Source organism: Manduca sexta, chromosome 27 (assembly GCF_014839805.1).
Source record: "Manduca sexta isolate Smith_Timp_Sample1 chromosome 27, JHU_Msex_v1.0, whole genome shotgun sequence".
In the NCBI taxonomy this organism is placed as follows: domain Eukaryota; kingdom Metazoa; phylum Arthropoda; class Insecta; order Lepidoptera; family Sphingidae; genus Manduca; species Manduca sexta.
Genome location: NC_051141.1, coordinates 18280282 through 18306978, shown reverse-complemented (window position 1 = coordinate 18306978; position 26697 = coordinate 18280282). Strand labels below are relative to the sequence as shown.

Here is a 26697-nt window from a genome sequence, read left to right as displayed (position 1 = left end):
TTACCTATTTTCAGAAACATATACGAATATGGAGACAGAAAAAACAAATTTACATGATCAAACACAAAACGTAATAAATGATGAAGTAACTGAAAAAGACATTACACAAGAAGATACGAGTACTGACATAAGAAAAGATAAGACCGAAGTATTCCAAGATGCTGAAGTAGCACAGGAAAATATTGATGTACAAATACATAATGTAGCAGAAAACGCTAATATTATTGGTACTGACGAGTCCAGTGCTAAAGATATATTAGATGTAGTTATCTTAGGCACTGTTTCTTCATTGGAAGTAACTTCTATAGTAAGGGATATTGCTTCTAGTACTCATCAGAAGTTGAAAGAAATTGTCCCTAAAGAAGGCACTGAGGTAGTATCTCTTGAAATAGTAGAAAACGTCGTTGAAGGTGCTGTGGAATCCGTGCAATTAAATTATTTGGGAAAAGAAGCAAATAATAAAACCCATCAGCCTATAATACTAGAACAGGTCATTGACATCAAGGAAGCGGGAATAGGAATAACGCAAGCGGGGTCTTTATCAGACGTAACATTAGATAGTCCTGTGGCATGCCACGAAATTGAGCCGGTTATTTTAGAAAGTTTAATTCATACTGACGAACCGACTATTATAAAACCAACTGATGTAGTCGTAGAAGAACAAATAGCTATAAACAAATATGAAATGATGATAATTGAACCTGTAACTCCGATTGAGGAAATAGAAAAAGTAGTTGGTTGCCCATCAGATACTGATTATAACATTTTAGAAAAAGTTGTTCCAAATCAAGATACTGCGCCAGTTATACTTGAACAAATCGAAGAAAATATTAAAATAGTGACGGAAACAATCGAATTTAATAATTTGGATAAGAATACAGTTCATGAAAATATACAGCACGTCGCGTTAGAAAACATTGCACCTCTTGACCAAGATCTGCAATTTTCTACCGACCAATTAATTGTTACCGAAAGTGAATCAAAAATGTTGAATGAAAAATTTGTTCCAAGTCAAGAAATTATGCCACTTTTACTAGAGCAGCTACAAGAAGAAAAAGAGGTCTCTGAACTACACCTTGTAAACGTTAACAAAGAAAAAGAAGGTGACGTTAGTCATGTAATTGTATCAGGTTTATGTAAAGATATAGCAATTGAGGAAAAAACAATAGAACCGAAAGTTGTAAATATTCAAGAGATTGCTAGCGAAATTACCCAACCTTTAATTATAGAGCCGCTTCCGTCTATCGACGATATGAATATGGTTGAAATTCATTCGTCAGAAGTAGATGAACGCATTCAGTCAACATCAGAAAAATCTGCTATAATCCATGACGAACCAATTTTGTTAGAAGCGGTTATTACTGACGATAACCAAGTAGTGGAATTTTCGTCTGATGTTAGCACAAAGGAATTTATGGTTGCGACTGAAACTTCTCACCCAGTTTTTGATTGCGAATCACCGATTAAAGAAGTTCCTCTTGAATCAGCAAATTTTGTACAATTAGATGAATATGCCGAGCCTGTTATAGCTCCTAATCAAGAGCAAATCCCAACTTCATTAGAAGTCGAGGGAAATATGAAAAATGTTATTAATATATCTGATATTCGACATGACAAACACACAGTGGCTCTAAGTGAACAACCACTTATTTTAGAACAAGCTATGCCCATAAAATTGGAGCACGAAATAGCTGAAAATTTTATAGGAGGTGCTGACGCAATAATTTCCACTGAAACCATAGATCCGAGTTCAGTAAGACAAGTTAACCCGACTCAACAAAACTTAGTGAATCTGAAAGTCCTAGAATGTTCTGAGATTGACGTGGATAATGTAGTTGTATGTCAAGAAAATGACCTATTAGAAAAAGTTAAGAACATTGAGAATTCAATTCCGTTAAATACTATTGATTTTGAACCACAAGTACGAACTGCTAATATGTTGGAAACTATTGCAGTTGAAAATGTTGCACCGATCGAACAGGTGGAGCAAACAACTTTGATGTCTTTAGAAGTTTTAGAATTGGAAAAGATTGCTTCTAATATCACAGCTGAATTAGTTCTTGAGAAAATGGAAGATACCATTAAAAATGAAAAAGAAATAAAAGAAACATCAATATCGGAAGAAGCAATATTGACAATAGGTGAAGTTTCGTGTGATGAAGTTGCAGAACAAAATAACATAAGCAATGAAAATGAAGAGTTTGAAATTCCAGATTCTTCGGATCCTCTTTTACTGAAAATATCAATTCCACTTGAAGTGATGCATCCCTTTTTAATGGAGCAAACAGTGTGTATTGATTCCCAAGATGATATCGATAGTGAAATTTTTCACGAAGCAATATCTGGTGAAGAGGTAACCGAAAATAAGGAAATTGTTGATATTTCTACTTCCGACGCCAGTTGTATTATGAGTGAAGTTATAAAAGACATTATTATAGAACCTTTAATTTATATAGAAGAGAAGAGTTCTGAATCATCAACAGCTGTGGTGAAAGTTGTGGATGATCAATCAAAGGTAGACGTAGTAAAAGACAATAAACTTATGGCTAACGTACAATCTCAGCCAACATTATTAGAAACGACGACACCCATGCAGGAGTTGAAGCTACTAACTACAAGCTTAGTGAATGTTGAAGAAATTAACTTTGATAAAATGTTGCCTATTCAAGAAGAGTCTGTGATATTAGAGGAAGCGGATGAACGTCTTCAGATAGCCACAGAACAAATTAAATCTGTTATCAAACAAAGGAATGTATTCACAGAAGATTTGCCACCACTTATTTTAGAACAGGTTGCACCTATGTTAATGGGAGAAAGTTTAACGACAGATCAAATAAGACCCACTGTAGATACTGAAACTACTTTAGTTTCGACACAGCAAGTAAATCCAATTCAAGTGGAACCGTTAAATTATATACTTGCACAAGACAAAAATTCAAACGAAATATTTTCACCTTTAATACTAGAAGATATAAGTCCTATTGAAGGGTTATCTTCAGTCACTACAGATAAATGCGCTGAAATATCAACGGAAGCTAAAGATACAAGTGAAATAAATGATAGAAATAATGATACATGGTACATAGGAGAAGTCATGGAACAAATAATTTTGGAACCAGTGACGCCTATTGAAGATATAGATGTTAGTATTGCTTCTTCAAGGGAACTTATCAATGATGCTTTTGATAAATGTGTGGTATGTCATGATACTTGTCCAATATTGCTGGAAAGTGTTGAATCGAAAGAATTTTATGCAACAAAGAACATTGTGGATATTGAAGGAAAAGAAAGTGTAACGGTTCAAGAAGTTTCACACGATTTGAAAGAGAGTTTAGGACGAATTGTCGAGGTGAATCCTATCTCTATAACTTCAATAGAGATAGAAAACACGTTGGATGAAAAACTTGTAGCAACTCAACTGTCAGAACCAATGTTGTTAGAGATAGTTGACAATGACACATATAATAATAATACATCCAATATCAGCCAAAGTACTGTTGAAGTGACAGATGACTCTAATTCTCAAATAAAAATAAATGAAACTATAAAAAATACTAACCCAGTTTTAAATGATTCTTTGTTTGCATTAAATGAAACCGTGCAGCCTATGGTTTTAGAACCACTTACACCTATTGACGATAAAATACTTGATTATGTGTCAGCTGATTTAATTGATGTTGACGTGCTATCTGTAAAACATGCTATGTGTCAAGTTAAGGAGCCTACAATACTAGATACTTTGAAACCAAGCGTTGACTCTCAACTAGGGACCGATGAAGTGTCATTGCGGCCAAATTATGAAATTACACTTGATATTTCTCAACCAATAATAACTAATACATTGGCAGCGTGCGAAGAAATAGATTCCATACACAAGACGGCAGGAAGCAAATATGGGTTGTCTGAAAAAATGGTCGCCACATACCAATTAGAACCTGTAATACATGATCAAACGCGTCAATTAAATGATGTGGTATATGAAAAGGCTACGGTAAACAACCTCGTTGAAAAAACTAGAGATGAAAAATTGCACACATTACCCGAAGCAACAGAGTTTTTAGCATTAGAAACCCTTACAAACATCCAAGATTCAATAAAGGACGTTGCGCAAATATCAGACCAAGCTAATCCATGTTTCGACAGTGCTGAAGCGATTATAACCAACGCATCAATGGCGTGTGTCGAAGCTCTAGCATTTACTGTAGAAGATATTAGCGAAACTGCGAATACTAGTGTCGAAAATATAGTTTTGGATACTTCTGTAATAAACGAAATCACACACGATGTCACCACAGACACTAAAACGATATCGGAACACACAACCGGTAACAATTGCTCAAAAGCTTCGCGTCTAAACGTAGATTCATCTATAATCACATTACTGTAAATATATATGTACGGAAGCTTACACACACATCACACGTACACACACATAACTGCAGAGGCTAATGCTATAACCGTCATGCTTTCGGTGTTGCTTTTTACCAATGCTTTATATAAATAATGATTTCTTATTTTTCCAGAGCACAGTCTTATCGAGCACATAAATGAATTGGCATCGGACGAGGTATCCGAAGCTATTGAAAATATATCTGCAGTAACTAATAAGGAAGAATTAAAGGAATCAGTGGTTGCGGCAAAAGAGCTTAGAGAATGCGTGGCCGGTCTTTGTGCAAATATAGAAGAAGAGGCAGGAATCATGCCTGCGTCTAGCAAAGAAAAGGCGCAATTGGCACAAAAACTTTTGGATTCTCTGATCGTTTTAAATACACAAATTTTGGACAACGCGCAGGATCTAACCCCGGTTATTGAGACTAGCACCCTAGAGAAGGTAGCGAGTATCATCACGCATTTAAAGGAGGATTTGCAGACAGTTGTAGTAATCTACGAACCAGGTGTTTTTACTGCTGATATTCGTGAGTATCGTATATTTTAAATTGGATATGTGAAAGTTTGTTAAACTTAAAAAAATTAGACACGGTTTATAATTTCGATATAGTTATATTCAAAAGTAAATGAGTCTGCAATCTACGTGTAAATAAAAAGGACTACGTCAACGGTGTCGAAATAATTATATGTTCTGTGAAAATGTCAATCATTAATTATTAATTATTATTTTAAATATTATAAACTATGTATTTTTAAAGATTGCCTCTGTGGCGTAATTGTATTAGGCACGAGTCCATTGAGATCTCAGTTTCTATCCCCGGGTTGGGCAAAGTGATTTTGGGTCATTGTACCTCGTATTAGTCCAAAGTCTAGAATTCGTGTCGGATAGGCTCGCCTTCTACAACATCATGGGGCGAACACAGGTGGCGGGATGCCTTCCGTATTTCATGTTTTATGTTATTTCAGAAAAAATTTGCGACATACCGGAAGAAAATTCCTTGAAACGTCTAGAACTATTGTTGCAAGAAGTAAATGCAAAAATCAATTTGGCATCACCTGACCGTAACGCAGAAGACTCGGAAGTTCTTCGCGACACATTAGATGAAGTGCAGACTGTGATTATAAAACTAAAACGTGATTATGATGAGGCTGTTAACGACGCTCTCAATGAAACTCTTGAGGATTTAGAGTGCAGTGTGAGGAGCGTCCAACTTCAAATAAATGAAGACAGCCCACCGGAACTATTGAAGGAAGCTTGTGCGACGTTACAACTTCTACTTAACAATATGAGCGAGACTCAGAACATGGAAATCTCTGAAACTGTTATAAAAGATAAAAAATCACAGACGCTGCTTGAAAAATGCTCTGAAGAAACACAAGAAACAGTTAAATTATTAGATGATGCTTGTAAAATTGAAGCTGTAACTCATACTAATTTGGCTAACATTGTATCCGATTTAAACAAGCTTAAAGAAACCATAAAAGCGCTGCGACTTAACTTTTTGAGCGACGCTCAAACGATAATTGATAGAGGTATTGACGTCACGCAAAGCTTGGACCAAGTTGAAGATAGAGTCTATTCCTTGGAGAAGGATATTGACAACGAAAGACAAATGCCTTCGGAAGTAAGAGATTGTATAATCACAGCTATACATTCCGTTTTTGGGAGCATATCAAACATGCGTAGTACAATATCAAGTATCCAGAAAAGGTATATGTTCGAAAACTATGGAAAGCCCTCAGAGACTCTGCTGAGGACCATAAAGAATGTATCAGATATAGCAAAATTAGACGAAGAAGAGAAAATACCTGATTGGAAAAAGTTTTCTAAATCATTAAGAAAAGTATTAAACCATTTCGAAGATATTAAATTTTATATAAATTTAGATAAAACAGCACGACTTCCGAGTGACGCCGCTTTTACGAAAATAATATTAGAAGATTTAAAGCTTTGTATTAATGAAGTTATAATTACACATGAAATAATGACTAAAGCAGAAGAAAGTAAAAAAGTTAAAGATACTTTGAAATGCGTAGATAAGTATTTAGGAACAATAGAATCGAAATCTGCATTAGACGTTAAAGAAAAAATACCGATATTTAAAGATATAGCTTCTAGAATTTACGATGTTTCCGATGCTATAAAGAAAGCTTTAAAGATATTTAAAGTAACAGAGATTGAAGTTGAACTTGACGAAATGACTGAACCGGATGCTAAAATAAATGCAGCTGTATCTGAAGAAATAAAAGGCGAGGAATCGGCAACTAAAGTTGAAATAGATCAAGAAAAACTAGATCTACAGCAAGCCGAAATGCTCGATGTTGAAGCATCTGAAAGCTCTTTAAGGCACACTGAAGATGTTTTAGTTAAAGATGCTATTATTCTAATTGCTGCAGAAATTCAAAACAAAACTGAGGAGTCATCTGATGAAATTTCAAAATTAATCGCTACTGAAATGTCTACTGACACAAAACAAACTGAAGAAACTGTTTTAATTCCAGAAGAAGATATTAAATCTGAGGTTGTGCTACAAACTATAGAAACAGTTGTTCTACATAAAGCGGAAGTAGCTCAAGCAATTGCTGATGTCCAAATCTCTCCTGATATCCAAAAAGACGAGTTCGTTGTAGTATATGATAATGAAGAAAAATTGGAGGTTATGACTATTTCATCTCAAAAGGAGGAATCAAGCGATCAAGCGCTTCAAAGTATAGTCGAACAAAAGGCAGATGCACAAACGGCTAAACGTGAAAAAATAGAATTTAAGGCTGCTAAAGAGGTGGAAGAAACACAAGAAAGAATTGAAGTTGAAGTTGTAGGTGATTCCCAAGTTCAAGAACAGGTTGTGCTAGATACTGAAAGGTCACGCACTCAATTAGAAGGAAGTATCGACAAGAACAGGGAAAATATTAGCCAACAAGATAAATACGATACTTTCGAGACAGAAACAAACATTGTTCAAGAAAAGCACGACGATTCCTTATTAGTGGAAGAAGAGTCAAAGCAATCTTTAGTAAGTACTGAAGAAAAAAAAAATGTTACTGAATTATTAAGAGAAAATAATGTGTCACAAAAAGAAGTCGCTCAAGAGACAGCTGTACCTGCAGATAATTCAATAAAAAAAAAACTTAAAATAGACGCAAACTTAGAAGACATAAGCGTTCAACAAGAGTGTAATACTACTGATGATAAAAGTGATGAAACAAAAATAAAAAAGAAAAAGTCGCCTAAAAAGAAAGCCAAATCTGCGAAGACATCACCCGGAGAAGAAGAAACCAAAATTGAGCAAATAGAAAGTGAAATAGTGGACACGGGAAGACGAAGTATAAAAGAAAGAAAAATCAGTGACGTAGAAGAAAAGAAAGAAGAAGAACAAACGCCAACTGAAGAAAAAGCAATAACAGTCATAGAAGAAGTAGAATCACCAGCGGTACAAGAAGAAAAGGCAACGGCCAGTTTACATGCTGGAGATGTTGATAAAGATGACCAAAGCTACAAAAAAGAATTTGAAAGATTAGATGATGAAATGAAAGTAAATGCAAATAAACCAGAAAAACTTGGTCAAGAAAAGGTTATCGAACAGGATAAAAGTAAGACAGAAACAATTGGAAAAGAAAATATAGTACAGGAGGAACCTGAAAAACATAGATTACAAAAAGAGGAGCAAAATAAAGTAACGGTTAAAAGTGAAATAAAAGAAGAAAACCTTGATAACGAAAAGAAAGAAAAAGTAAGTTTGGATAAGAAAGAGCCGGAGAAAGAAAGCGAAGGAACGGAAAAGCTTGAAAAAGAAAGAATGGAAAGGGAACAACTGGAAACAAAAAGATTAGAAAAAGAACAAATGGAAACGGAAATATTAGAAAAGGAGCTACTAGAAAAAGAACATCTTGACAGAGCAGAAGTAAAAAAACAACAAATTGAACAAGAAAGATTAGAAAAAGAAGAGCAAGAGAAACTTGTAAATGAAAAGGAAGAAAAAGAAAAATTCAGACAGGATAAAAAAGAAAAGATAAAAGAGGAAAAACAAGAAGAGAGACTTGAAAAAGAGTTAACTGAAAAGGAGAAAATAGAAAAAGAGCAACTTGAAAAAGAAAGATTGGAAAAGGAACAACTTGATAAAGAAAGATTAGAAAAAGAGCAATTTGAAAAGGAGAAAATAGAAAAAGATAAACTTGAAAAAGACAGATTAGAAAAGGAGAAAATAGAAAAAGAGCAACTTGAAAAGGAAAGATTAGAAAAGGAGCAACTCGCAAATGAGAGATTAGAAAAAGAAAAACTGGAAAAGGAACATCTTGATAAAGAAAGATTAGAAAAGGAGCAATTGGAAAAGGAGAAAGTACAAAGAGAGCAACTTGAAAAAGACAGATTAGAAAAAGAAAAACTAGAGAAAGAGCAACTTGAAAAAAAAAGATTAGAAAAGGAACATCTTGATAAAGAAAGATTAGAAAAGGAGCAATTGGAAAAGGAGAAAGTAGAAAGAGAGCAACTTGAAAAAGACAGATTAGAAAAAGAAAAACTAGAGAAAGAGCAACTTGAAAAAGAAAAATTAGAAAAGGAATATCTTGATAAAGAAAGATTAGAAAAGGAGCAATTGGAAAAGGAGAAAGTAGAAAGAGAGCAACTTGAAAAAGACAGAATAGAAAAAGAAAAACTAGAGGAAGAGCAACTTGAAAAAGAAAGATTAGAAAAGGAACATATTGATAAAGAAAGATTGGAAAAGGAACATCTTGATAAAGAAATATTGGAAAAGGAGCAATTTGAAAAGGAGAGATTAGAAAAGGAGCAACTCGAAAATGAGAAGTTAGAAAAAGAAAAACTGGATAAAGAGCAGATTGAAAAAGAAAGATTGGAAAAGGAACATCTTAATAAAGAAAGATTAGAAAAAGAAAAACTGGAAAAAGAGCTACTTGAAAAAGAAAGATTGGAAAAGGAACAACTTGATAAAGAAAGATTAGAAAAAGAAAAACAGGAAAAGGATCAACTAGGAAAAGAAAGTGTAGAAAAAGAGCTAATTGAAAAGGAAAGATTGAAAAAAGAGGAACTTGATAGAGAAAAAATTGAAAAGGAACAAACTGAGAAAATAAGATTAGAAAAAGAAGAGCAAGAAAAGCTTGAAAATGAAAAGCAAGAGAAAAAAAAATTGAGAAAGGAGAAAAAGGAAAATCAAGCAAAAGAAAAATTGGAAAAAGAGAAACGGGAGAAAGAAGAAGAGCAACTTGAAAAAGAAAGACTAGAAAAAGAGCAATTAGAAAAAGAAGTAATTGAAACGGAAAAATTAGGAAAATCCCAAGTCGAAAAAGAAAGAGTCGAAAAGGAGCTTCTTGAAAAAGAAAAGTTACAAAAAGAACAACAAGAAAAATTAGAAAGAGAAAGGCTGGAAAAAGAGAAGCTCGAGAAAGAAAAGGAAAAAATAGACAGACTAGATAAAGAAAGCATAAAAGAGGAGCAACTTGTAAAAGAAAGATTAGAAAAAGAGCTACTTGAAAAGGAAATGTTAGAGAAAGAAGAGCACGAGAAATTTGAATGTGAAAAGAAAGAAAATGAAAGGCTGAGGAAGGAGAAAGAAGAAAAGACCAAAAGAGAAAAGGAAGAAAAAGGAAGATTGGAACAAGAAAACTTAGTGAAAGAAAAAGAAGAAAAAGAGAGACTTGAAAAAGAAAGGTCAGAAAAGGAACAAATTGATAAAGAGAGACTAGAAAAAGAGAAACTTGAAAAGGAAAAGGTAGAAAAAGAAGAGCGAGAAAAACTCGAAAGTGAAAAGAAAGAGAAAGAAAAGCTGAGAAAAGAGAAAAGAGAAAAGATCAAAAGAGAAAGAGAAGAAAATGAAAGATTGGAACAAGAGAAGTTAGACAAAGAAAAAGACAGACTTGAAAAAGAAAGGTTAGAAAAAGAGCAACTTGATAATGAAAGATTAGAAAAAGAAAGACTTGAAAGGGAAAAGTTAGAAAAAGAAGAGCACGAGAAACTCGAAAGTGAAAAGAAAGAAAAAGAAAAGCTGAGAAAGGAGAAAAAAGAAAAGATCAAAAGAGAAAGAGAAGAAAATGAAAGATTGGAACAAGAGAAGTTAGACAAAGAAAAAGAAGAAAAAGACAGACTTGAAAAAGAAAGGTTAGAAAAAGAGCAACTTGATAATGAAAGATTAGAAAAAGAAAGACTTCAAAGGGAAAAGTTCGAAAAAGAAGAGCACGAGAAACTCGAAAGTGAAAAGAAAGAGAAAGAAAGGCTGAGAAAGGAGAAAAAAGAAAAGATCAAAAGAGAAAGGGAAGAAAAAGAAAGATTGGAACAAGAGAAGTTAGATAAAGAAAAAGAAGAAAAGGACAGATTTGAAAAAGAAAGGTTAGAAAAGGAACAACTTGATAATGAAAGATTAGAAAAAGAGAAAATTGAAAGGGAAAAGCTAGAAAAAGAAGACTACGAGAAACTCGAAAATGAAAAGAAAGAGAAAGAAAAGCTGAGAAAGGAAAAAAAAGAAAAGATCAAAAGAGAAAAGGAAGAAAAAGAAAGATTGGAACAAGAGAATTTGGATAAAGAAAAGGGCAGACTTGAAAAAGAAAGGTTAGAAAAGGAACAACTTGATAAATTAAGACTAGAAAAAGGGCAAATTGAAAAAGAAAAGTTAGAAAAAGAAGAGAAAGAGAAACTTGAAAGTGAAAAGGAAGAAGAAAGATTGAAAAGAGAAAAGGACGAAAAAATCAAAAGAGAAAAGGAAGAAAATGAAAGGTTTGAAAAAGAGTATCTAGAGAGTGAAAAAGAGAAACTTGAAATGGAAAAATTAGAAAAAGAGCAACTTCTTAAGGAGAAAACAGAAAAAGAAAGACTAGAAAAAGAGCTAATTAAGGATAAGTTAGAAACAGAAGAACAAGATAAACTTGAAAGTGAAAAGAAAGAAAAAGAAAGATTGAGAAAGGAGAAAAGAGAAAAGGTCAAGAGAGAGAAGCAGGAAAAAGAAAAAAATGAAATAGAAAGCTTAGAAAAGGAGCATCAAGAAAAAGACAAGTTCGAGAAAGAAAAGCTAGAGAAGGAAAAGCTTGAGACAGAAAAGAAGGAAAAAGAGGGGCTGAGAAAAGACAAAATAGATTTTATAGTTGCTGAGGAGAATAAAACACCAGAGAAAAAGAAAATAATCAAAAAGAAATCAAGAGACAGTGACGAATCTAAGACAATTAAAACAACAGCTCAGAGAGATATTATTTTATCAGAAGATGATACCGCAAAAGAGGATAAACAGCTAAAAATACAGCATGAAGTAGAAGAAAAAGCACAAACAAGCAAGAGTAAAGAATTTCAGACTTCTTCAGAGGAAATTGTGCAGAAAGGCACTAGAAAATTCGATGAACTTCAAAGTTCAATTAGAACCGCGGAAAATGGCCACATATCTATCGATAGGCGGGAAAGGCAAGAGGATGTTTTTACTGGTGAATCTTCTCGAAGACATGATGCCAGAGAAATTCCAAAGTTTGTAGATCACAATCACAGAAATTACACTATGGAATTTGCTCGACCCTCTGGCTACAGAGAAAGAACATGCGATGATCGCCCAGAAAGCTCAGAATATCTGTCAACCACTAAGAATGCAACCATTTATAAGGCGGAGACCATTTATTTGGAATCGCAACTAAGGGCTCCTGCTCCTCAATATAGTGATCTAAGGAGTAGTGAACCAAGTGAACGAAGAGAACAAAGGCAGAGGTCTAAAGCGTTGAGCGAAGCAAGAAGTGTCGTGTCTGACAGGCGAGCGGGATCTCGGGATCTGAAACGAAAGCCGGTGTTCTCAACATATCTTACTGACAGAACGGCTGTGGAAGGTTCCAGAGTTAAATTGACGTGCAGTGCTTTATCTTCGACAGAGCTAACAATAACCTGGTATAAGAATGGTGTCCTTCTGGATAATAAATTAAAGTATAGGACGAAGTTTGTAGACGGTCTTATAACTCTAGAAGTACTGAACGCCGTGCCCAGTGACTCCGCAGAATATAGCTGCACCGTGGAGAATGAGAATGGATCCATTTCTACGTCTGCCATTTTGAAAGTATATCCAAGCTTCGAAGCGTCTCCCATACCACCTACATTCACAAGATCTATACGAGGTAAGTCTAATATCGACATACCACCAATATATAAGTAGTCATAAATGGTCCCCTTTATGATTGTCACTTTCTATGTGAAAAGTACATAATGGATATAAATTTTGACCTAGTAGTTTAGCTTTAATTATGGAGTTTAGTGCTAAAGTTGACTTTCACAAAAGTTAACATAAATCAATCCATAAATTTATTATACACCTTTAATTGGTGAAACATAATATTTCGTGGAGACAGTTACGTAGCTTGATCTTTCTTATAGATACATACCACCTCGCCGAAGACGAGTTAGTGTTGGAGTGTAGGATCCGCGGCCAGCCTCTACCGACCATAACGTGGCTGAAGGACGAACGGCCAGTCTCCTCGGAGCGGCATCAGGCGTACTACCTTGCCGATGGTGTCTGCAGGCTGGCTATATCACACCCCACACCCGAAGACAGCGGCAAGTACACTTGCAAAGCGGAGAACTCAATGTGGTCCGATCAAATCACGCACGTCGTTAGTTATACGGGTGAGTGGATGTTTTTGTATTTATTGGACACTTACCGCTGTAATCAGACACTCTACTTTAATCATCACTAGCGACCCGCCCCGCCTTCGCACGGGTGCAATGCTGATACTAAATACACTACAGAAAAACTATGAACGTTGTATATAAAACCATAGCGGCCCGCTCTGGCTTCGTGCGGGTATAACATAACAAAATAACAGTATTTCTCCACTATTTAATGGATGTTATTATTGTACATATAAACCTTCCTCTTGAATCACTGTATCTATTAAAAAACCGCGTCAAAATCCGTTGCGTAGTTTTAAAGATTTAAGCATACATAGGGACAGGGACGAACTCCTTTAACAAGTACGTTGAATATCTTATACTTTCCTTACCTACTACAATTAAATATAACACACATGTTGCTTCTATCTGTTATTACATACAATGCAAATGTAACCATATTAGCTTTTAAATTAATGTAATTTTTCATTGAAATATCCGTTAATAGTCCTATATAAATAAATAAATAAATGTTTTGCACCCGGAAAATCGTTGAAGTCACCTACGCAGGTCAAGAAACTACGTAGCAACTTACTACGTTGTAGACATTTACGCCGTAGCGGGTCTACGGTGTATGACAACTGTTTGACAGTATATTACATAATCTTAATTTTTTTTATCATAAAAATTACTACGAAAAGGAATTGAAATGTATAAATGTATTATTTTTAATAGTTAAGAACGAAAAGATAACTTTGACCTGCTAGAATAGACAAAGTTTGCAAAGAAATTCCATTTGTAACTTAAAGGGTGACGACAGTATTTACAAAATACAAGGTAAAAATAAAGTGTGCACTGATGGCTTAAACTCTATTCGGTATTTATACCCCATGTGATGTAGATGGCGTCTGAATATTGGCTATAATTTATTTTAATATTGTCTCTATAGTTTGTGTTTCCTGGGACGTGTAACTACAAAGCATAATAACACTTAGCATCCTATATTTTAGGTTGATGATGGCAGTACGATGCTGTGCTTTCAATTTAAAGATGTTATTGGTGAATTTGCACATTTTGAGATTTTGTTTACAAAATAAATGAATCCTAAATCAAAAAATGCAAGTGATTGCTCTGAACGGAACTTGGTATTGAATAACCGTTTAGGCGATGGGATTTAATACTTAGTTTTCGTTTTTACAAATTAAACAATGAAACGAGCAAGCTTTACGATTCGTCAAATGACAATAATAACACCACTAGAACTTTGAGTCAAAGAGAACGCTCAGCAAGTTGCAACGGCTGACGCCATCTAGCGAGAAATATACGTAGCATGACTGAACAGTTTAACTGGTTAAGCCTTTCACGTCACGTTCTGAATGTATTCAAATGGTGAAACAATAAGCCCGATATGCACCACGACCGTGAAAGCCCACGCGTCAATTACAGTCTCTTGTGCCAGGCGGAAACCTATTTTAATATTAGGCGTGAAGCGCAACGATGCGTATCATTTGGGATGTGAAGTTGAGTGAGATTCAAGAGCGTCGCCAGCCGATAGCCTAGGGAGGGACGGGGGCTCAACTTGATATGAACAATGAGAAAAGTATGAATTGTAGGTAAAATCGAGAGCACATGTTCCTTCCCCATTCCCTCTCACCGGCAATGGAATTCGTGAATTACACCAAGCAAGATTTAGGACTTTGGTTGCTTTACATTTGGCAACTTTTTAGAATTCCTAGGGGGGGCAGCTGCCCCTCCCTGCCCCTCCTTGGCGACGTCCTTGGTGAGATTAGGTGTAAATATAGGACATATACATAAAACACTTGTACACTATAAAATCTTCTAAGTACTGCCGTGACGGAAATTTGGCTAGGATTCATTAATTCATGGGACATAATATGTGGAATTAAAAACATAACTTAAAATTACACATATTATATACTTGATAAATATATTCCTAATTCAATTGGATTTATTTTTTATAAACAAAAGTACAATTTTCCTTATGAACTAAATTATGACTAAGTTATAATGTATAATATTTAATTGGGATCAAAGCATAAATGAACATTAGCTCGGTCCCTACACTAGAAAATTACAGTACATTAGACACTGCCTGTATCGTAAGCGACTTTGTATTCCGGGTAGAATATAGAATCATAGAATAACATTAAATGTGAAACATCAATGCAAGTATTGCTTATAAGGCAAAGCAACGCATCGTCAATTTTTTTACGATATTCAACTACTGAGAAACAACTGGCAACTGATATCCATGACTACTAAATGTAAAACCGTGCGAATATGCATGCATTAGAGCAACTTCTGAAGAATTTGATGATTCGATGCGCTTTGACTCTGTCCTCGTATTGACCTTTTAACATAGCATACTATGTAATCTGGGAACATCCGGCAACGAAAAAAATGTTTTATTACTTATTTATTACACTTTATTGTATTTACTATTAAATTAATAAAATGCGAGCACGGACTAAAACACATTGATTAACTCGTCAATTATTATTGCGAGTTCCTACCGCGACCAACTAGATTGCACATTTACATACAAAACGCGAACAAATAGGAACTCTTTTTTAGTTAAACGCATCCCAAGTTGAAATTGGCATAAAGTACAATTGCCATAAAAAAAACATACAGTCGAATTGAGAGCCTCCTCCTTTTTTTGAATTCGGATAAAAAGTTAAACGCATTTAGTAAACATTCCTTTCCTGAAAATTATAGTCTGCAAAATTCCTGAAATCACGCGCTTTCAGTAAAAGCAACTCACGTTTGCACTCGTCATTAGTGGAGCATTTCACATATCACGTAGTGGCCTTGATTGTAAATGTGATGCATACAACTCAGCTCAGCGTATAAAGAATACGAAATAGAACCTAGACACGGGACATGTTTCGCAAATTTAATCCATGACTTGAAGGGAATATTTAATTATAATATGTGGCTTTTTAATTTATTTTTAATCGTCACCCAAAATATTAAACGTTCCAAATGAATTTCTATTACGGAAAATTTCAAGGTAGATTTCTCGCTCACTTTTCGAATTTTCTTACATACGTGTAAGTATATTCGAAAAATATTTATCCGTAAAAAGTAATTTTCTTGTTTTTTCCCCATAAATAAAAAAAAGGCATGTTTCCGCCCGGGATCGAACCGAGGACCTTCTGCGTGTTAGGCAGGTGTGATAACCGCTACACTACGAAAACTGTTATTGTATCAAACGGAGTAAAGGTTCATTAGGAGAAAAGGATCAAAGTGCGCATGCGTCAAATATTATGTATGAAGGACAGAGTGAGCGGGTATATACAGAAGTTTGAATATAGGCCAAAAGGACAGAGACAATGCGATTAAGAACCCGTTGTTATTTTAATAGAAATCAGTTCGCACTACATCATACCGACGGTTGAAAAGCGAAAAAGACTTAAGCGATATATTTTTCGAAAAAAAATTACTAGTTAAAAAAACAGTAAAAAGCGTTGTTTTCAAATATGTATGAAACTTATTTAAAAAAAAAATGTCGTTTAAGTCAATGAAACTTTCAACCGTAGATATGTATTCATAATACTTACAGATTAGTCTTAAAAAAGTGATACACGCATGGCCCTTATAGTCAATCAGTCATTCGTTTAAAAAATTATCCAATTATGAGAATAGTATATCCAAATGAATTGATTGTAATCCTTCTAAAAACAAAACCTCTATTTACAGGAAGGGAATCCCGCCTCAGCCCAAACCTGGCAACCGTAGAACGATCTAGATTCAACCGCCACGCTTTGGAAACACGTCGCCCTCACTTCGGAAACGTCCTCACCGACTACCAAGTCGTCAAGGGCGGGACCATCGGCTTGCAAGTCGAGATCCGAGGCTGCCCCACCAGGGTCGAATGGCTACGAGAGGGTCGTTCCGTCACCGAGATATACAGGAACGCTAGAACATTTGTAGAGCATGGACTGTATACCTTGGCTCTATCTGACGTGACTGAGAAAGAGAGCGGACTCTATACTTGTAGAGCTTGGAGTACTCATGGTAATGTGGATATGAATGCTGCTATAACTGTTGTTCAGCCTAACGAGTTGGACGGAAAGCCGGCTATTATAGTCGGAAGGCCGGAGAAGGACATCCTGATCTCTGTAGGCGAGGATATCAATATATCTTTCAGGGTGCAGGGAGAGCCGAAGCCTAAAGGTGAGGTACAGATTGTTACTCACATCGCTCTCTTAATAAGATAAACTAATTTCTATTCGCGATCTTTACTTTTTCTTCCGTTTTTTCATGCCATAGGTTTCATTTTTTAACCTAGGTCGTAAACACAAATTTGTTTCTTTGACGATTCCCACAAATTAATAATTTTGCAATACGTGATTATTTTGTTAAGAGAGCGAGCGATATGAAAATGGTTGAAGGAAATTTTAATTATTACATTTCTTTAATGATATTTTTTATTATTCTAGTCATTGTGTATGAATAATAGTGTTTTGTCTATTAGAACTATTATCCGTAGATGTGGATTCTGTGTTCCGAACTCAATGAAAGGTTCATGTAACTCGCGTTACTAGTTTCTGGGCAAATCAAATGTTACTTTTGAACTTTAGTAAGTTAAATTAAACCCACACGAATACTATTTATAGAAAAAACTTTTGCAGTTCTATACAATTTTTATATAGAATTATTTGGTATTTATAAATGCGTTCTAAACATCACATCGAAAAAATTTAAAATTGATTTGTCGTTATAAATTTTATACCATATAGATTTCAAATATTATATTCATCAACATAAAAACTAAAAAGTTACGTTCCTGATTTAATTAATATGCAGCAAAAAAGTCTTCGACATTTCTTTAAGCTGGATGCTAATTAAAATCTCTGCTAATCCCATAATGCCTTATTATAAAAGTATCTCGCCATTTTAATTTAAATGTATTTTCTGCTTCGCTTTGAACATTGAATTAATTAATTCAAGTGTAAGTAAGGGTAAATAGAACATAATATTTATTGTTTTTGAAGTTTTTTCATGTTCTGTGTGAAATTTTTTTGCTACGATAGACACGATTTTAAATTTGCGTACATTTTAGCGCTGATCTATTTCACATTTCTTATATAGGCCAAGTCTGTTGCTATTTTATTGCCAGGGAAATAAAAAACCTTATTTTGAACCAGCAATTTTGCTTTTATTTTTAAAGTTAACGATTATACAGTATACCATTTTTTTGTAACAACAAGGTTCTTAGCAAAAAATACAATTAAGTCTATAGCACTAATAAGCAATATCATTCTTAGTTTTCTAAGAGTTCACTACGATTAATAATAATGTTTTAGTTACTTAAGTCTGATAAAAAGGCACTTTGTTTGTGTGTTTTATATTACCACAATATGGCAAAAAAAAAAAAATTGATTGTCAGATCTAGCATCACACCCTAAGTACTGGTTCAACAAATCTAATTTTGTTTCCAGTGATCTTCATGAAAGGCATACGCGACATTACAACTAGCCAGCGCGTCTGCAAGATGACGTCAGACGACTACGTGAAGTTCACAGTAAAGAGATCCGTCGTATCTGACGCCGGAACCTACTGCATTCTGGCGCGAAATGCTTACGGATGCGACAGAGCTTTCGTTACCGTTGTGGTTGGTATATTTAATTTATTATCAAAACTCACAGCCTACATTACATTGTTTTTGTTTTGCGGAGAAAGTGCCTTATGACTACCGCCCAGCTTTCGTGGGGGGCGCCTGAGCGGTTACGTTGGGGTTACCGTGCCTTATGACCCGGCGTTGCACCGCCTGGATTTGATGTTGATCTTCGGTCGACCGCCGAGCCGAGACCCTAACCTATATACAACGCGCGGCATACCAACTAAAACTCCGCGGTAGTCCTCTTCGACGCATTATGGACGACTGCGGGTTTCCTCTGACGGAAATGTCTAAGTCTACCCTGTCTAAGCCTATATTACAAAAGGGCCGACAAGAAGTAACAGTACAATAGTAGCGAGAGGTCCACATAACCTCGTTTCCGCCGGCTTCCCTTTCATAACTTATATCTTATAATAATTAGATCGATTTGCAGATTGCATTTATCCACATTAGTACCTATATGTTGTATCAGGTTCTTTTTCTAAGAATATAAGACTCCGCCATTGCAGTACAATATACAATATTGTGCTTTTAAGAATAAAATTTGGGTTTAAACCGACGAAAGCGGTAATTGTTTTTATCCGTAGAATAAAATGCTCAATTATGAGAAAAATCTGGTGACAACAAATGTTGCTGTAACGAGACAGGAATGTTCTAACCGACAAGAATAGTATATATAGTTAAAAAATCCGGCAAAACCGGTGAATGTACAAGGAGCCTTGTAAAATAGACAAGTTGTAAAATTTAGTCTATTTTGCAATACCGATTATAAAATAGACGAATGTGAAAACATGTATGCGGTTGGTACTATAAAATAATACGAATGGTATACATAAAAAAAAAATTTGGTCACTCCGTTGACTATATTAGTCTCAATAATTATTATTAAAATAAATTGTAAATCTTATTCGTCGGTTCAAGCATATTTTATTTACTTAAATCTCGAACCAAACTATTTCAATCAATCGTGACCCATCCGCCATTAATATTATCTGGCTACATCGATATGGTGATCAGTCAACAGTAATATATTTCACGTCACGGCTTGTTCAATACAAACAAGCCGGTACTCCGACTCTATTCTTGGAACTGTGTGTTCCTAGAACATCTACAAAGGCTTATGATTGAAAATTTAATAGGGAACTAAAAGCATGTGCAACGCGTGTCCCGTACTATCCTGGTTGTTAATTGCTTTTGGTTTGTCACATGCATAAGACCATTACACACGGTAGCTATAATGTAAAGATATATAAAGATTTTCTGGTGGGAGGTCTCTCATATATGAGAGTCCGCCTGGGTAGGTACCACCGCAATGTCTTTCTGCCGCCGAGTAGCAGTGCGAAGTTACTGTTGTGATCCGGTTTGAAGGACATTGTAACCTGTAACTACTGGACATAATAAGACACACCTCATGTTTCAAGATTAATATAACAAATATAATAGACGTTACCGATTCAATGAAAAAATGGGACGATTTAAATATTAAAATAAAACAAAATTAAATGGGACTTTCAAATTAAAATTGCAACGTTTAATGGAGACCTTAAAATCTTCGTAAACATTCCGTGAACAGCAACTTCCATGAAATTTAAAACTGTATTGGTATCTATGCGAAATATATTAAATAAATGGTTTGAAATTGTGAGGCTTCCAGAAACAGCCCACGCGCGTATGGACCGAGTTACATAACGTTTATCTTGTGCCGAGAGCCTACGTATTTATCTACACCAGTATAAATATTGACGTTTCCACGAAATGTTTTTGGAATAAAATGATGTATAGGTAATGGTAGCAAAAAATATTAAAATTTGGAGCGATTTTAAGAAGATAAAAATAAGTATTGCCTGATTTTCCTGGTGGTAGGCTTCTCGTATACGAAAGGCCGTCTAGGTAGGTACCACCGCAGTGTCTATTACTACCATCAAGCAACAGTTTGAATGCTCTGTTGTATTCCTGTTTGAAGGACATTATAACCAGTGTAATTACTACGCATTATGAAACTCGTCATTCTGAGACGTCAGTAGTAGAGGAGGATATTATACAGGACTGATATTATATAACCTTCAATTTATCTCTACAAATTGCAATTGCGTCTCAATTATTTTAAAAACAACTACTGCGCAGTTGGAAAAGTAAAAAATCTGCACCGTAGTGGAGTGTTTAGCGGAAAATAATATTGATGAAAATATGAAGCCCGGACGAATGCAGAGGCGGTCCACGTGTCGCGCGTGGGACGTGCCGGCTGGGATTATATATGGACAATAATTTCGCGGGAGTTCTGATGAATGACCTCCGACTTTTATCAAGCGTATAACACATCGCACACTAGAGTTGCGAAACTCAAGTGGCAGTGGGCACATAGCTCGTAGAACTGATGGCCGTTGGGGCGGAAAAGTTCTGGAGTGGCGAACATGAACCGGGAGACGCAGCGTAGGCAGGCCCCCCACGAGATGGACCGACGATCTGGTCAGGGTCGCCGGAGTCCGATGTATGAGGGCGGCATAGAACCGGTTCCTGTGATGCTCAATGGGGGAGGCCTATGTCCAGCAGTGGACGATTCCCGCCTAAAACGATGATAACTATCGCACCGTCAACGAAACGTCATTTGACAGGCATAATTATGCCGGTGGGCATCAGAGATCTGCTGACTAGGGAACAAGCCGTGACAAGCCCACACATTTAAATGCGATAGTGACTGTCCATTTGTCTGCTTTCACAGCTGAACCACTGGCTCGATTTAGATGAAATTCGGTGTGAAGATATTTTGAGACCCTGGGACGGACATAAGATAGTTTTTATCCTGGGAAGTTTATAAGGTTACTTTTATCTAGGAAAGACTATTTCACATGGTCGGAACTGTGAGCAAAAGCCGGTTCCATCATCATCATCATCAGCTGCAGGATGTCCACTGCTGAACATAGACTCCCAAAGATTTCCATGACATCATAAAAACCGGTTTAATAAAAGTAAATATAAACTCGAACTGGATAATTATATACGGTTGGGGTGCCGTTTTCTTTGGGACAGCTCCTCAACTAAACTGGGTATAATGATGGTTAAAACAGTTATCACTGCTTATGACAATTTTGTTCCCAATCATCATCATCATCAGCCCTATATTACATGCTGTCTCACTGCTGGGCACGGGCCTCCTCTACTACTGAGAGGGATTAGGCCTTAGTCCAGCACGTTGGCCTAGTGCGGATTGATAGACTTCACACACCCTCGAAATTCCTATAGAGAACTTCTCAAGTATGCAGTTTTCCTCAAAATGTTTTCCTTCACCGTTAAAGCAAGCGATAATTCACAAAGAATACACACATAAGTTTAGAAAACTCAGAGGTGTGTGCCCTTGGGTTTCGAACCTGCAAACATTCGTCTCGGCAGTTCGTTCCACACCCAACTAGGATATCGCCGCTTTCACCGCCGCTTATTCCCAATACCAGACCTCAATACAAGATATATTTATCATACTTGCTGTGATAGTCGGCCTCTCGATGTACCACAAGTATACTATCCACCACGAATTTAATAAAAACTAGCATTAGTCTATAGCTCCGCTCTCGTGAAAATGTTTTTTCGGGATAAATATTGTCTCGGCAAAAATCCTGTGGAGTCCAGGAGTAACGTAGCTTCCTATTAGTGAAAAAAAACGAAATTTATTAAGTAGTTCATGAGATTACCGCGTTCAGACAAACATTTGAGTTTTATATATTAGTAAAAATAAGATGACTGCCTCGGTGGCGTAGTTGCACTGCATGCGCGGTACGAAAGCGCTCTGAGGTCCTGGGTTCGAATCCCGGGTCGGGCAAAGTGATAATTTTTCTGCTCAGAGTCAGCTCGGAGTGTGAAATTTGTGCCCGATATGGCGATAGGCTCGCCCCTATCACATCATGGGACGGAACACATTTGGCGAAAAGTGGGTGTCCTGGTTGCGCCTCCGCATACCCCTTAAGGGAAAAATGCGTGATGTTGTGTGTATATGGATAAGCTTATAAGTTCCAAAATGGCGGTATCTAAATACAGATATTACTAAATCATTGAAGTTCGTCATACAAATAAAGAGACCAAACAAGACGCTGAAGTCTCGTATATCCGACAACATTTGAAAGGTCACGGAATTGTTCCAGGTGCGACAGCGGGCTTCATCCGAAAACCTGATATCCGACTGGACGTATCCGCTGGACGACACCGCGTTGTCTATATCCGAACGAAAATACAAATGTAAGTTATTTTTGCTTTTATTTTACCTAATTGTTCTCCCGTACTGCGGTTATGTAACTTTATGTACGGATATACGCAATAACACTAGCTATTAGTGTTATACTTTGTTGAAGGTTTTGAAAACTATAATCTACAACAAGATGTATAAACGTGTCATAACGTTATCATTGGAATCGAAATGGTAAATGTTATTAAACTAATTATAATTTGCGAATTGCAATTTGTAACATTGATTATATTATAACATAGCACTGCATCGGTGGCGTAGTTGTACCGTATGCGTTGGACTGCAGCTGAGGTCCTGAGTTCGAATCCCAGGTCGGGCAAAAAGTGATATTCGGGTTTTTCTGCTAATCTGCCCGGTGTATGAAATTTGTGCCCGATATGGCGATAGGCTTCCCTCCTATCACATCAAACGACGGAATACACTTGTCGAGAAGTAGGTGGTTGCGCCTCTGCATATCACTTCGGGGATAATGCGTGATGTGTGTGTAACAGTAGCAACATTTCGTGTTTGTATTGACAACAAACCTTGAACCTCAAATAAACGCGTGGGAGTACTGCACCGCCTGACCGCATAGATCCCATCAACATCTCTATATCAGGAGTAAACACAACGTACTATTCTGGACCTTTTCGCTATTTATAGAATCGGATATTCATATCCGACTGCACATTTCTGAAGGCTGTGTTTAATTCAAATTGGGTTACAATTGGACGTAGATACGCAAAAGGATCCAACCCATATTACGGTCGAAAATGAGCCGAGTACCTATGCCGAATTTCTAGTCTACAAAGCCTACATTTTCCATTAGTAAAAACATCTTAGTCAAAATAATGTAATTTAAACTTTTTATTAACAACATATAAAATAGAATATCAATGCGCAAAATACGATAAAAACTTTAATCTTCCTTTTTGCGTATCTGCGTCAAATTAAGGTTAGGGGGCCATATTCCGTCTATAAGGGCAAATCCGCCTTCTTGCTATTACGGTCATTCTATTCAAAGGACATCCATGATAGCCATACAGTTAAGAGTCAAAAGTCCTATTTACCTATTTGGCTATCAGAGTTGTCCATTGATTAGAACGCCCGTCATTGCAAAAAGACGGATATGCCTCCGTAGACGGAGTATGGCCCTTCTTTATGTGTTAAAAATATCTCATCCGTAATCGAATATAGATAGACAAAAGCTCGGTCACAGAATCTGAGCATGAGTTTAATAAGTACTACCTCATGCGGCATTTGTTTATGTTCTTTATTTCACGTAAAAAAATTTAAGAGAAATAAAATATTAATATATTTACTACTAAAACGTCTTTAGTGAGGTATTAGCTGGCCCCACAACTTCTTTATATCTTCTAGCTATACCTTGCTGTTATACCTACGCTGTTATACCTATAGGCGGGAGGCAGCGGCATGGAACTATGAGATTTGTAAATTATAAAAAAGATATGATACCGTGGGTCAATTTTGATTAAATTAATTCTATATGTTACATAAAACAAAGCTTAATTATTTTCAGTTATTAGATTTTGAACCAATAAGTGGGTTTGGCGTGATATGCTAATGAATAATTAAAATTTACAATTTTATTATATGTGATAAGTTTCAAAATTAACATAAAAATAAAAAGGCTTTTGCCAGGCGCAACTTAGCTCAAGTGGACAAGAAATTTAAGTCATTCATTTTTGATTAAACACTGTCCTACAAGATTCTATTTGCCATTCTTTTTAAGTAGCAGAGGTGCCTCCATCTGTCAAATTCTCAAGAATCACTTTTAGAACTCTAAGTTAAGAGTGAAGAGTTATAAAACTCAAGTACAAAGTAGTATTTATTGGACCAGCACAAAGTTTAGTTCTACATGAGTTGAACAGATGGCGCTGTTTCTAAATTTGATTATACCTTTTAGAAGCGTTTATAATTATAGACTATTACGCAGTTATGCTATTCTTTGTGAGGTGTATAAAATATATTGACGTCCATATGCGAGTGTCAGTAAATGTTTTATTGACAAAGATCATTCATTGAGTTTCTAAATCCATTATTATGATGAATTATAATTTTAATTTAAAACGTGTAATAAATGTTATAAGGAAGAATATTCCATTTATATTAGCTTTGCATAACCATTATTTGTGATTCCATCTTGTTACATTGATTTGTCATAAATAAACCCAATCGGCGAGCAAATCAATATCTGGCAGTGTCGTCTGGCAGGCCGTCAACAATGCACGGAGGTCACTGCCGCGTGGACTCAAATACCGTTTATTTTAGCCGTACCAGACCGCGTCCCGGGGGAGCCGAGCGTCGTCGACGGCGGCAACAACTGGCTCTCACTCGCCTGGCCCAAACCAGACCCGGGAGCCGTCGCGCCAGTCCTCGCTTACAAGGTGGAGTCCTGGCTCATCGGCAAGGAAGGCGGCGCGCGCTGGGTCGAACTCGGAATAACCCCTCTCAACTCCTTCGACGCTTTCAACTTGAAGCAAGGAGAAGAGTACCACTTCAGAGTGACTCCTCGGAACAGATACGGTTGGGGTGAGCCCACGCAGACCTCCACGCCAATCGGAGTTGGTTTGGCCGGTGCCAGGCCTGAGTTCGTGGATATTCTGCCCGGACAACTTAAGGTCCTGGCTGGAGAGACCGCTAACCTGAGCTGCAGTGTCAAGGGCAAGCCAACTCCTGAAGTGATTTGGATGAAGAACGGCCATGAGATTGAAGAGGAGGGTCGGATGGCGACGTCGTTCAACGGATATGACTGCTGCCTGACCATCAAGGATATTAACAATGAGGACGATGGGCGGTACAGTTGTGAAGCCAGTAACTTGCATGGACGCGCTTCGACTTATGCAAGGCTCGCTGTGGTCACCGACCGGCTTATTTGGGAAGCCGATGCTAAACTTAAGAGGTTAGTTGTGTTTATTATTATTGTTTACATATTTGAATATTTGATAAAGTCTACTTCTGAGCAACAAGGCGGTAAACTTATATTATTGGTAGTAAAGATTAGTAAACTAGTGTTTAAAAATGAATAGAAAGTATTGAATTTATTTATCTTTATGATAAATACTGCTAAGGGTGCTGCGACCTTGGAAATTAATTAATTTAAATTATATTGTATGATATAAGCAAATATACAATCCATAATAGGTGCGCTGGATCAAACTATACCATTTACAGTTTATTAAAATAAAATGGATATCATCTTAGAAATAGTCATTGTTCGGATCTCACACCACAATATACAGTAGAGAAATTTAATATATTTTGTCTATTACTGTATCCTGCAGTGGAAAAAGGTCTACATAATACAGTTCTAACAGACTAAATAAGTTTTGGTAATTACATTAAAAACTAATTATTCATAAAACGTTTTTTATCTATTTGTCTAAAGCTGTGAAAATAAGTCTGTTTCTCAGTGCTGACGGCATGGCAGCCTTCGCAGTGCGTAGACGTAGGGTCGTTGTGATTGGCTAATATTGAGATACAACAATATTGAGATACAATAAAAACGTCTAAATAAGGGGTAAAAGTTTCGTCTCCTTTAAAAATACCATCATTATAAGTATCAAGATAGCCAATAAAATCCCTTTCCTATGAAGTGAAGAGTTGATTTCTGTTATAGTTGTTTATAGTATTACTATTCCTAACTAGCTTTTGCCTGCGGTTTTACCTTCGTGAATAAGTCTTACCGGGATATAAAGTAGTGTCAACACCGTGAAGAGAAATTCAAAATCGGTTTAGCAATTCCTGAGATTAGCCCATTCAAACAAACAGATTATAATATTAGTATAGAATGGTTAAATAAGTCTTCCATACAATAAAAGGTTGTATATTAATTGCGGTACTAAAACTTAT

The 26697-nt window shown here is 36.1% G+C and overlaps 1 protein-coding gene and 1 non-coding gene across 7 annotated transcripts in view; one reads left to right on the top strand and one right to left on the bottom strand.

Moving 5' to 3' along the window:
* LOC115440530 (titin homolog) overlaps positions 1-26697 on the top strand; it is a 131723-nt gene that overhangs the window by 95643 nt on the left and 9383 nt on the right. For 3 of the 6 annotated variants that reach the window (XM_037443752.1, XM_037443750.1, XM_037443751.1), the window contains 8 exons: positions 15-4325; positions 4524-4916; positions 5356-12477; positions 12734-12982; positions 16691-17167; positions 18436-18608; positions 22745-22838; positions 25117-25747. In XM_037443752.1, coding sequence (XP_037299649.1) covers positions 15-4325; positions 4524-4916; positions 5356-12477; positions 12734-12982; positions 16691-17167; positions 18436-18608; positions 22745-22838; positions 25117-25747 — 13450 coding nt within the window. The remainder of the gene's footprint in view (positions 1-14; positions 4326-4523; positions 4917-5355; positions 12478-12733; positions 12983-16690; positions 17168-18435; positions 18609-22744; positions 22839-25116; positions 25748-26697) is intronic. The other 3 variants (XM_037443755.1, XM_037443754.1, XM_037443753.1) reach the window with 1 other exon arrangement.
* On the bottom strand, positions 16116-16188 carry Trnav-aac. The gene has a single exon. It is a non-coding gene; the product is annotated as a tRNA-Val (tRNA).